This window comes from Phyllostomus discolor, chromosome 5 (assembly GCF_004126475.2).
Source record: "Phyllostomus discolor isolate MPI-MPIP mPhyDis1 chromosome 5, mPhyDis1.pri.v3, whole genome shotgun sequence".
Lineage (NCBI taxonomy): Eukaryota > Metazoa > Chordata > Mammalia > Chiroptera > Phyllostomidae > Phyllostomus > Phyllostomus discolor.
The window spans coordinates 78197528-78209704 of record NC_040907.2 but is presented as its reverse complement, the minus strand read 5'-3'; the positions used below and the strand labels follow the sequence as shown (position 1 = coordinate 78209704).

The window sequence follows — 12177 nt, the reverse complement described above, 5'->3', positions numbered from 1 at the left end:
AAACTTCTGTTTGATTACCTTAGGTGTGTCACCTTAGCTTTAAAGGCAAGTGTTTGTTTTAGGGACATTTCCTGCTTTGGGGACATTGTCTCATTCTATTATGTAAAGGACTGTTGGTGTATTAGTTTTATATTGCTATTGTAACAAATGACCACAAACTTTTGGCTTAAAATGACACAATCTTATTTCTTTAGCTCTGTACATTAGACGTCTAATGTGGATCTCATTGGATTAAAATCAAGGTGTCTGTAGGGCTGCATTTTTTTTTTCTGGAGACTCTAGGGGACAATCCATTTCTTGGCCTTTTCCAGCTTCTTGCAGCTGCCTGCATTCCTTGGCTTGTGGCCCCTTCCTCAGTCTTCAGAGGCAGCAGCAGCACACCTCTCTGACCCTTCTTTCACAGACATAGCTTCCAGAGCCATTCCCTCTGACCGCAGCTGGGAAGGCTTCTCTGAGATTAGATTGGGCCCATCAGGGAAATACAGGAGAATCTCCCCTACCTCAAAGTCTTAATTTAATCACACTTGTAACATCATCACAAGTTCTGGGGAAAAACCATGCACATCCTTAGGAGAGTGATTATCCTGCCTACCACAATTAGGTTGTTTTCCTCTTTTTGAATTTAAAGAAAAAAGCCATTCAAACAAGTGCAGTAATGTCTCTCAAATAACAAGCTCATTCATTGGCATGACACAGGTATTGCTCCTGCTTTGTCAGGGTTCTCTTCTAGATAAAAAGGTCTGGTCTCCTTGTCCTTTTTCCTAACCATTCCTGAAGCATGTCTTCTCAAATTCCAGTGTAGTTATAGTCAGCCCTGTGCTGAGACTAGTAATGGTAACCTCAGAGTTAAAAAGTGGTGTGAAGGATTATTGAGTATTCATTCTGCTGTTTTCAATTACAGTGTTTTAAAGTTTGAGGTAGCCTAAGTTGTTTATAGATATTCCCTATTTTGGCAGCTTGGGCCTATGAAATATGTCTGTATGAGTGTAAGCCCTCAGACATGGGTGGCCATTCTTTTCTCAGCTTCCCATTTTAATCGCTCAGTTTGCTTCAATTCAATAAGCAACTCTTGTAGTGCTTGAGTATCACACACAGTTGGGGGGTGAGTGTGCATTTAACATGGTGTGTGTGCTGGCCACCATGGGCCTGATTTTTAACCGAAATTCGGTAAGTTGTCTAGGCTGACATCTGTAAGTAAGAATCTTAATCAGTTTTATGTCAGTGTTTCAAGAAAAGGTATAAATTGAGAAGAAGATTGACATTTTAGACTCTAGAAGCTTAGCTCAGGTTGGAAGAAATATTTTCATTCTTTTAAAAAATTCTATTATAATCCTTGAACTACAATTATGTTTGATAGTTGAGACCTCTCATAATTCTAAATGAGTAACATTCTAGATGAAGATTTGACAGATTATACATCCCTCATGCTTTACAAATGGAAGAAATCGTTTTCCGTTTTCTTCCAGGTTTAACCAGAATAATAATTGGGCTCAGATCCACAAGCAGGCTGAACCCAGAGGTTCTCTGTAGGCAGCAGGAGTGTAAGGGATAAACATGTGTGCCAGATCCCTCCATCTCCTGGCTGGCATGTGTTTGTGGTGTGGAGTTGCAAAGAACACACTGTTCTGTCACTTGTATTGTTCTTGGACTTGAGATGAAATGGTACACATGTTAGGTGGCTGGATACACAGCATCTTTTTCTGGTTTTTATTTTCTGAGACCTCATTTTTTTTGGTTTTAGCTGGGGCATTGGCCTTTTGGTAATGTTTTTCCATAGACAAGTGTTCTATGTAGGATAATGGTATTGATCCTCGTTTATAGGAAATTTTTGGAGCATGGGTCTAGGAGAAGGTGATTGTCCAAAAGCCAGGCCCGAGGTAGACACCAAACAGAGTGATTTTGTGTGTTGAGTGTGTTTCCGACTTGAATCTCAGATCTGCTGTTTCAGAGGATAAGGTATTCTTGTTTTTTTTGGGGGGGGGGTGATTAAGTGTTTATTAAACCCAGTTTTTAAATATTATTACCTACAGTCTGTAAACAAATACAGTACACATGTAAGTAAAAGGCTCTTAGATTAGTAATAATGGAAAAACTAAGGAGCCCTTCGTACCTTGGCACCTCACCACTCCTTGGGCTGATGCTGTGGGGCCATGTTACAGTTAGAATTCAAAGAAAAAGCAGAAGGCGTTTAGCTGAACTCCACCTGCTAGGATGAAATTCAAGACAGATAATTTTTCCACTTAATAGGAGATTGGGTTATAACAAGGCAACAGTATGGGTTTTACATCACAGATTGGCTAAAATAGTACAAACAAGTGTCTTTTCTGGCTGTCTCCCTCCCTGTTACCACAGTTAGTAAGAGATGATGGACCACAGGTGTTTACAAAGATAGGTAACTTGTAGGGCAATAAATGTCTACAGTTAGCAGCACACAAACTTATAAAATTTGCCTTTTTCCATAATGTGCAGAGTATTATAAGTGTGTTCCAGAGGTACAGTCAGCAGACTTCAGAGTGGTAAAGAGAGCATTTGTAAAGAAAAAGCACTCAAGCACAAAACCCACAGCGGGGAGCTGAATACACATGAGAATACACATGAGAACACACAAAAGATAGAATCCTAATTCTTCACCTCTGATTGTTCTACTTAACAGATACCTACAATTAGCTTACTGCCCTTTATGTATTTTAAAAAGTAACACTTTGCCACCTGTGTACCAACTTTAAAAAAGATCAGTCATAATCATGAGACAAGCAGGAGTTGATTCACTTAATAGCAGCACTGAAGTCGATGAAACGTGTGGTGTTGTGTGTGCTTTTGTGCATACCTTTGTGGACGGGGCTTTATCACGTCCCCAGAACATTTTGATAGAGTTTTTAAAATTCCCACAAAAATCTATTTTATAATCATTTCAGATAGAAAGGGGAAAAAGTCCCAAATGAGAAGGTAAAAAAGGTCACAAAGTGACTGAAAATCCATGAATATGTAAGTGATATCCATATGTTTCCTTAACACTTATCAAGTGCTATGTAAGGTATTGTAGTGCTATCCTGAAGCCAGTCTCATTTAAGAAGGCACAGGAATGCCTGTTATAATTCTGTAATTAAAAGCATTTATTCCATATAATGTGCATTTCAGCTCGGTTGGCACCTACTTGATTGTACTTGTTGGTGTCACCTCGAAGCTCTACCAGAGCTTCATGGCAGACTTGAACTTTTAACGGTTCAGAACTAACACTACCACAGAGAGTTACACTCATTCCAGGTTCTTACAGAGAATGAAGGATATGCTTGAGTTGTCCTAAGGTCACTTCAGCCTAGAACAGTATCCCCTGGAAACTTTGTCAACTTCCCTAGCCAAAAAGATCTCCATAATCTAAGGTGTTCGGGCCTCACTAAATCAAATAAACAGGTTCCACTGACACACTAACATGCATTCTACACCTTCAACACGAAGCTTTTCCCAAACTCACTTGACCTTGCCAGAGGCATCCAGAAACACCACTGGTTCCCAGGACACTAGTTTTCTGTGGAACACTGTTTGAGAGATGCCATTCTAAAGTAAATTTTCTGAAGTAGTGGTTCTAAAATCGTAGTGAATATTGGAAACATATGCAAGGCATGTTAAAGCATGGATCCAATACCCCATATCAGAGGTGTGCAGTGGGACCTGGGAACCTGCATTCTAAACCACTCCTAGTGAAGCTGATGAAGTGAGGACCACACTTTGAGTGGTGTTTGTCTAGACAATGCTCCACACAAATCACAGCTTCAGGAAGCTTTCCTATGGCTTCAGGAAAGATAGCATATGGCATTTGCCACATTAGCTGGTCAGATCAGCCCAGTGACTCTGAGAAGGTCTGGGGGCACCTTGGTGGGGTGGAGGAGCACTTGACTCCTGGCTCTTCCCCTTCTCACCAGGTGAGCAGGCACAATGACTGCATCTTAAAAGAGGAATAATAGCAGCCCAGTCTCGGGGGATCTGTGAAGCATAAAGGAAACTACCTAACAGAAAAGCATCATACAAGTATTATTAATCAGAAGAATGTGTCAGTTACAGCAGGAAAATCCCAGATGAGTTTTCTGTCTTCTGCAACTGCTGAGCCTTCATGAAAGCACATTCTGGTAGCTAATGAAGAGAAAAGAGGCTAAAATCAAAGAAAACTGCAGTGAGAGAAAGATAAATAGTGGGTTACTTAATTAAAAATATCTTTATTGTTTAAAAAAGATCAACTCACAAAGCCCTTAATTATGCTGGCTTTTGAGATAGTTTTCCAAAGTTACAGTCTGTTGATCTTTGAACACACTCGCTCTTCTATTTTACCATGTTATTAATGCTGGTTAAATTTTAACATCAAGAGAATGTGAAAAAAATTCCTCCACTCAAATACATATAAATCAGATCTAAAAACAGCTGAGATAGTTCCAGTCTTGCAAGCTACCACTGTGGGAGAATGAGGTGTTCTTAACCTTCTGCCTTGGGAACGTCGGTGACTTGTACCCTTCAGTTATCTTTTCTCTCTCCTCTGACTTCACCTTCTGCCCTCGGCTCTCCAGTCTCTAACTGACCCATGCATTCAGCTGTGACCCATTTAAAAATGAGGGACCCTTTCCTCAAGCCTACATCTTCCCCTTACATTTCTCTCCTCCCGTCAGCAGCCAAGCCTCAGTAAAACATAATCACCTGTAGCTGTTGACACTTAACTTACCTTCAGTCATGTGTCCAGATTGCCACTTGGTCACACCCTGACTGTATTCTTCCAAGGCTTCAAGTGATTTCTTTTGGGTAAAATCCAGGGGACACTTAAGTTCTCATCTTACCTAGATTCTCAAGAAATCTTGACCACCTCTGATTCCATCTCTTCAGGTTTCCCTTCTATATTTCTGGCCACTTCTCAGTTTCTTTTCCAGACTCTTCCTTAACCTATTCTTATATCTGTGTTCAACAGTTGTTTGCCTCTCAGGTCATATGCTCCCTAGGATCTCATTTACTTCTGTGGTTTCTTCTACCCCATGTACACTGATGGCCAAGCCCTTTCCCCCACAAATCCACATATATTTAACCAGCTACCTTTTGAACAGTACTGCTTGGATGTCTTAAGTATTTCTCAAATTCAGCTTGTCCAAACTGTGGTCATCACCTTCCAACAAAATCCATCTCTCTGCTGTTGATTCTCTCAACAAAGCAATTACCTTCTATACAGGGACTTTCCTCTAATCTGCAATTTCTCCTTATTTACCCACCTGGTTAGTTATGTTCTTAATATCTCATGAGTGTATTTTCCTCTTCTCCTTCTCAGCCTCTGGCATGTTCTAGCCTTGTTTACTACAGCCACCTTCTAGTTGCCTCACTCAGCGTCCTCTCATTCCATACCATACCTTGAAGATAATTGGTCAGGCCATTAATATCTTTTAGACTCAGTCAAGAGTTCCATTGATTAGGATCTGTTTTTACTTGGTGATATATAAAACTACTGAGATACAGTCTAAAGATCATGGGCTTGGAGTTCCTAGAGGCTGTTATTAATATCATCAGACAGAGCCTTTGCTTCCAGTAAGGTGATCTGATGTGGTTAATATCCATTTCTCAACTCAGAATGTTTATAAAAACTTTTCTCTTTTTTTTTCAGAGTGACATTTTCCTCAGACATTATGACAAAGGACCATGTAGGAATAAGCTTGGCCATTCAAGAGCCTCAGTGATATGGAACCGAACACAGGTACCCTGACCTTAAAAGGAGAATGAGATAAACCAGATATACAATGGCTTAAAAAGCTCACCTGTTCATCCTCTCCACTCTATTCCTGCTTACCCATTCCAGCCTGGGAGGTGCTGGGGGTTCTGGGGCAGGGCTGGGAAAAGGTAATGGAGCAATTGCCTGGAGTTAATTGATGAGCTCTTGAGGATAAGTGGAGGGGCAGGGCACCAGAGCAGCCAACCAATTAAGAGTGACTTGCAGAATGAGTGCAAATGCTCTTTCCTTCTGAAAAAAAAAAAGGTGGAATGACTTCCCTAAAGCCCTTTACAGCATGTTTGCTATGAAAGGCAGTGCTCTAAAACCTGATAAGCCCCTGCTGGGGCTTAGATCCCTCTGTACATGCCATCATGTGTTTATGTGACAGGTTCAAAGGGAGACCTGGTTTATTTTTAATAGTGTTTCATATTTGTTAAGGGCCATGTTCCTTTTGAAGGAGTTAGTGTTAATAGCCTAGTAATTATTATTAACGTCCTTATGAGACTGTTGAGGAAACTCAGGTAGAGAGAGAGCCAACACCAACATTTCATGATTATACTGAGCTCGTGCCAGAACCTGAGTTAGGGTTTGGTTTGTTCTCACCTTTGATTTAGTCTTTGGTATTGCCCTGATTTATTCAGTTCAGACCATTGCTGGATAAAAGGTCCCATAATTGTGACTATTTTATGTGCCTGAAATGGTGCCTTAGTCAGTTCAGGCTGCTATACCAAATTACCATAGACTGGGTGGCTTAAACAACAGAAATTTATTTCTCATGATTCTGGAGACTAGAAGTTCAAGATCAGGCTGCCAGCAGGGCTGGTTCTGGGACTGGACTTGGTTTACAGATGGCCATCTTCTCATTGAGTCTCACGTGGCAGAGAGTAAAGAGAGGCAGCAAGCTCGCTGGTGTCTCTGCTTATGAGGGCAGCCATCCCTTCATGAGGGTTCCACATAACCATATTGGGAATTAGGGTTTCAAGATGAAATTTTTGTGGGGGTGGGGCACAAGCATTCAGTCCATAGCTGTTGGTGTAGTATACAAATAGGGAGGTTTAATTGCTAATATAGTTTTTTTTCTTCTGAATTTCTAGGTGGTTGGGATTCTTGTGGGGTTGGGCATCATTGCCTTGGTGACTTCACCTTTGCTGCTTCTGGCTTCCCCGTGTATAATCTGTTGTGTCTGCAAGTCCTGCCGGGGCAAGAAGAAAAAGCATGACCCATCCACAACCTAAAGATCTCTGTCTCTACTTGTGTCCGTGTGCCACACATGTCTTATACATACAAGACAACACAGTGATAAAGCCCCACTTAGTGAACTCGCCTCCTTTTTCTTGCCAAATTTTGGAAGTGCCTCTGTGTCCAGACTTTGAACTGGCCTACCCTCCTGTGGCATCAGGAAAGGCCAAGCACTGGTGTGTGTGTTCCTGTGTAAAGACAGTCGGGTTCCGCAGTCCAGGTTGTGTCTGTGGAGCATGTCAGAAACTTCAGGTTCCTGGGAAGGAACTAACACATCATCATTCTGTCATCTGAAGGATCCCACTGGACTGCTCGACTTCCAGCCAGATTCAAGGAGCCTGAGTGAACGTTCAATATAATAAAGGTGTTGTCATGGTTGGCAATATACATGATCATTGAGAAGCTCGAGTGTGTTCTGTATTGTTTGACTACCATGGGAAACGTGGGGGAAAACCCATGGATAAGACTGTTTCGGGGAAAATTTTCGTAAGAGTGATAAAGCAGGCTGCTTATCTTAGGACTCGATGTGGTGGCTCTGCCCTTGCCAGCTACTGGGTGTGCTTTCCCAGCGTCCCCACAGTGACTTGGCAGAAGCACAATGGGTTTCTGCTTGTGTGATCTCAGCTTCAAGCAGGAGAAACTTCTGTGCAGAGGAAGTTGTCCCTTCCCACTAAAAGGGTTTCGACATATAAAACAATATGGTCTAGTTTAGTCTGTGTCTCAGCAAGTGTAACTTTTTAAAGGTGGTAAACCCTTCTCTTATAGCCAGTAGCTGCTGTCTACACACTTGTTTTACATGAAGGATTTGGGTGCAGTGGCAGAGGTTCAAAACCTTCGTCATAGATATCAGGGACCTTTCTTAGCTCTATGTTCATACACCCAATGGATGTAGAATCAGACCTAAAAGGTACACACCAAGCCCTTAGGTGCATCTAGAGCCCATATAACTTTCTGCCTACCTAGATTTTCTGTCCATTGGGCATGCCTGGATATGAATGCAAAATCATAGTGTGTATTATTGCACACAGTAGTACAACACACAAAATAAATGTTTATGTAAAAGCCAGTCTGTATCCTTCTGTGACTAATATTGTTTATTATAAATCAACCTACAGATTTTTTTGCATATTATATATGTAAATTTTTGGTTACAAGTTCTTAACTTACCCAAGTATAGACTCATCACCATGACTCGTTTAAAATGATATTTAATACTGTCATCTCAGTTGGTAAAAAGACTGATTGATAATCACATTATTTATGTGTTTTCAAACACAATTCAGAGCAGCTGTCTTCTCAGCAGAGTTTAGTATCTGTTATGGCAATCTGAATTTTGTATGTACAAGACACTGATAAAACAACAAAAATATTCAGAAATAAAATGTAAAAGCTTTATATATATTTAGTAGTTTGGATTTGTATAACCTCATTGTGACTTGGTTTTCCCACTATACCATTAGTCAGATTTTGAATAAACGGGTTTTGAAAAGACAATGACTTTTCCTCCAGTGACAAGATGATATAATTGCCATTAGCAGTGTGGCCTGGTGCCTCCTGAGAGCTGGACTAAGCGTTAATGGAGAGCTCTCCTTGAAGCCAGGGATACCGAGTAAGGAACTGTCAGGAACTATGATACATTCTGAGGTAACTGGATAACTAGATTACTAAATTGCTGCTATCCTGGACCTATTATTAAAGAATAATGCTTTGCCTATGTAATGGAATGTATCCTAAGTGGGGATATGTATATTTAAGGAACTTTAATTCACATATACATACATATATATATATATTACTATATATATATATATTACTTTTGGTCATGTATATTTTTATTTACAGTTTGTACAGAACATCGATGAGAACTCTGGGAAAACTTTTGATGGCAGCCAACTAAAACATTTTTAATTGTTTATTAGAAATTTCTCAACATTGTATCTTTATTTTCCTTTGAAACTCAAAACAGAAAAAAAAATCAATACTCTTTATCAATGTATTTCATATTAGTATAAATATAAGGGTATATGTATTTGAATAATTTGCCTTGTCTTACACTGCCTCATCAGAGTTAAAGGCATTTGTAACTGCTCAGGGGATCACGGGAACTCAACTGAACTGAATTTTTGTATCAAGAATGTTAGTAGTTGCAATCTACTACTCAATTAGCAAACTCTTCAACCTTGGTTCCGCAAAGAATCTTATAAGAGAGACTGGTTTCCAGTTACCTAAAGGCTGTGTTATTAAAGGTGGCGCTCCTGAGTTTGGACTTAAAGTGCAAGAAAACATCTGTGTTATTTCCCTGGAAAAATAAATGAAAGGGACCTGCCTTCTCACAGAGATTTTGTTGTAGAGGAATTGGCTCCTTTTATTTTGTGGGGGATAACCAGTAGGGGTTGTTTGTCCAGCATATTTAAAATAACAGTATTTTTTAAATTTTGAAAAGTACCCAGAAAATGGTGACTTCTCCCTTAAGTAGCTAAATGAATTGGTGGGTGTAAGATTGTCAGAATCAACGGGATGGACTGGGAGGTGAAACCCAAGTGTATCTCTGATGCATCAAGGGTTGAGATGTAAGCCGATCACGACGATTTGCTTATACAGGAGAAAGCTGACAACTTTGATAATGGACTGATATCATTTTGGATAATTAATTGTCCAGTGAAAGGGTTTAACCTTGTCTCTTCCCTCTGTCAGGTTTATTCTTCCCTAGTGATTCTCACTCTATACTAGGAAGAAATCTGGGTCTACATGGTAATGTTTGGATATTTTGGCAAAACCTTTTTGTGTTTGGAGTGGTATAGTATAGTCCATTTGGAATGGGAATTTAAAAGTCCTTCACTGAAATTGTGATCTGGATGTAGTAACTTACCATGCAGAAACACTGCTGGATGTAATGGCATAACACCTAGCCCTTGCCCCTTCTAGGAATTTTTCTCTTGGGTAGTGAGGTGAGGAGGAAAGTCACATGGGAGCAAATTTTAGAATCTTAGGCATCCTGTTTGTTCATGCCATAGATGTTTGCTCTGGACTTGAAATCTCTCTTTTGAAGGAGGTCTTTGAAAAATGAATAATTCACAGTGTGAATTTTCTTGTAGCCTGCATCACAAAAATGTTACCTATCCAAGTCTGAAAAATCTAAATGCTTATTTGAATGTAAAGCACTGTTTCTTGGAACCCCAAATTTGTCTCTTAAAACTTATTCAGAGTCTAAGTTTGTATGTATTACTTTAGCCTTCCCCAAAGTGCTTCTGAAAGGCTTTCTGTTCATGAATGGATGCCTTTATGTGTATAGGTCATTTACATATGTGCAGCTACAGAGACAATTTCAGAAGCCTTAGATGAGTGATGTTTTATAAAGTGGTCTCAACTTATAGCTGCAGGCTATTGTGTTGTATGTTGATTCATGATCCAGAAAGTTTTGTTATGTATTTAAGCAATTGGATGTCATATTTTTTCAATTATTTGAGAGAAAAAATAGCTGTTTTCATCTCTTAGCCCCAATAAATGTGGAGCAGGAAATTAAGTGTGTTAACTGTTGGTGTGCTGCATGTTTTTAGACATGTTCAATTTTATCATCTAAGAGCCAACCAAGTCACTATTAAATGCTAGGCTCAAAATGAATATCAAGTACCCAAATCTGCAGTACCATTTATGGAAGTAATTTTTGCTACCTTGTGTCTTCAAAGAAATGGGAGCGAGTGTAATGCCATCACTTGCGGAAGTCTTTCTCGTTGTATGTATGATACTCCACGCTGTCAGTGCACAAGCATTGACCATTGGCTAGAGAAACAACCAATAACTTAGGCCTTTGATCATTCCAATAAAAAATGGCGCCAGGCATCAAAGTCATTAGTTCTGTCAAACAAGGGTTGGGCTGTATGCTTTCTCAGGTCAGTTCTTACCTCCCAAAAGTTTATTAGAGGAATGTGTTTCCTTGTTATGATTTTTTTAAAAAAGGAAATGTTACTTTAAGCTCATTTCCATTTGATTAGTATTCAAGCCTGGACTTCTCTAAAGTTGAGTGCCAGAGGTTGGTTAACAACTAGAACTTGTGTTTCTGCAAAACCGAAAGCTCACATTCATATACTGATGTTGATGCCTTTTTGTTGAATATTATATGCTACTATACCTGAGTACAAAAGTTTATAACTGACTTATAAATTGAAATTTTATTTTCTAATCCTTCAGTTTTGAGGAAATCAGTAACATCATTTTAAAACATTTTAGAAACATTTAGAAACATTATGGTTTCTTAATCTGCTTAATCATCTAGAATGTCAATATCATTTCATTTTTAGTGTGCTTATTGTTTGCTAAACTTAAATTTGCATTCACAAAGAATTATTGAATGAATTATGTTATACAGCAGTGATTTTAGTCAATGCCTGACCAGCAAGACTTATTGCAATGTAAATTATGAATCTAGTGAATTTGGGGAATTATAATTAGGGTTTTCTGTAATTCAATTATTTCCATTTGTTAGATAATAAATCTAGGTTTTTTTAACCCCCAAAGATAGTATACAGCTCTGTATTATGAGGAAAAAAATTGTCTTCGTATAATTTAATAGCAATTACAATGTTTTTAATACATTTTTATATGTGCTTTTTAAAGAACTTTGAGAACAGTTGTATGAGATAAATTGAACAGATCCTTTTCATAGAGAAAGCAATGGTTTTGTGTTGATGTCTTGCCAAGGGCCACACTATGAATGGCAGCCAGAAAAGGAATGCCAGACTGCTTGAGAGTACTTGAATGCTCTTACATTCTTCAGTGATTCTGAGGCTGCCTTCACTCCCATATCTGTGAGAATGTACTTCCCTCTCAGTTATTTGCACCAGTGGAAGTATGTGTAAGAGAATAATTTATTATTTTGAATAATCACTTTGACTCTGTTTTGGTATATCTGACAGTGTGCCTAGGGCAGATGGCCGCTCCTGAGATCCAACCCAGTCAGTCCCTGGGACTCAGCCAGAGAAGGGCAGGAGATGGTGATTCATTAACTAATAGTATCTAATATTGGAACTAGACTCATACTTACTTCAAATGCCAAAATGTTTGCTTCTCCCACACAAGTACAAAGTACATTCTCACAGGTTCCTTTTAATGTTTATTGTCCAAACTCAAAGCAGTGGTTAATGCAGATCCAAGTCCTTTCCTATTAATGTTACCAGCTTGAACTCTGGTGTATATTTCTGTCCTAT

General features: G+C 39.2%; 1 protein-coding gene across 2 annotated transcripts in view; it reads left to right on the top strand.

The window, feature by feature from the left end:
• The window catches only part of RNF144B (ring finger protein 144B), a 70972-nt gene extending 60476 nt beyond the window's left edge, over positions 1-10496 (top strand). For both annotated transcript variants that reach the window (XM_028513098.2, XM_036026455.1), the window contains 2 exons: positions 5630-5719; positions 6829-10496. In XM_028513098.2, coding sequence (XP_028368899.1) covers positions 5630-5719; positions 6829-6969 — 231 coding nt within the window. In that variant the 3' untranslated portion in view covers positions 6970-10496. The remainder of the gene's footprint in view (positions 1-5629; positions 5720-6828) is intronic.
• The last annotated feature ends 1681 nt before the right edge of the window (positions 10497-12177 follow it).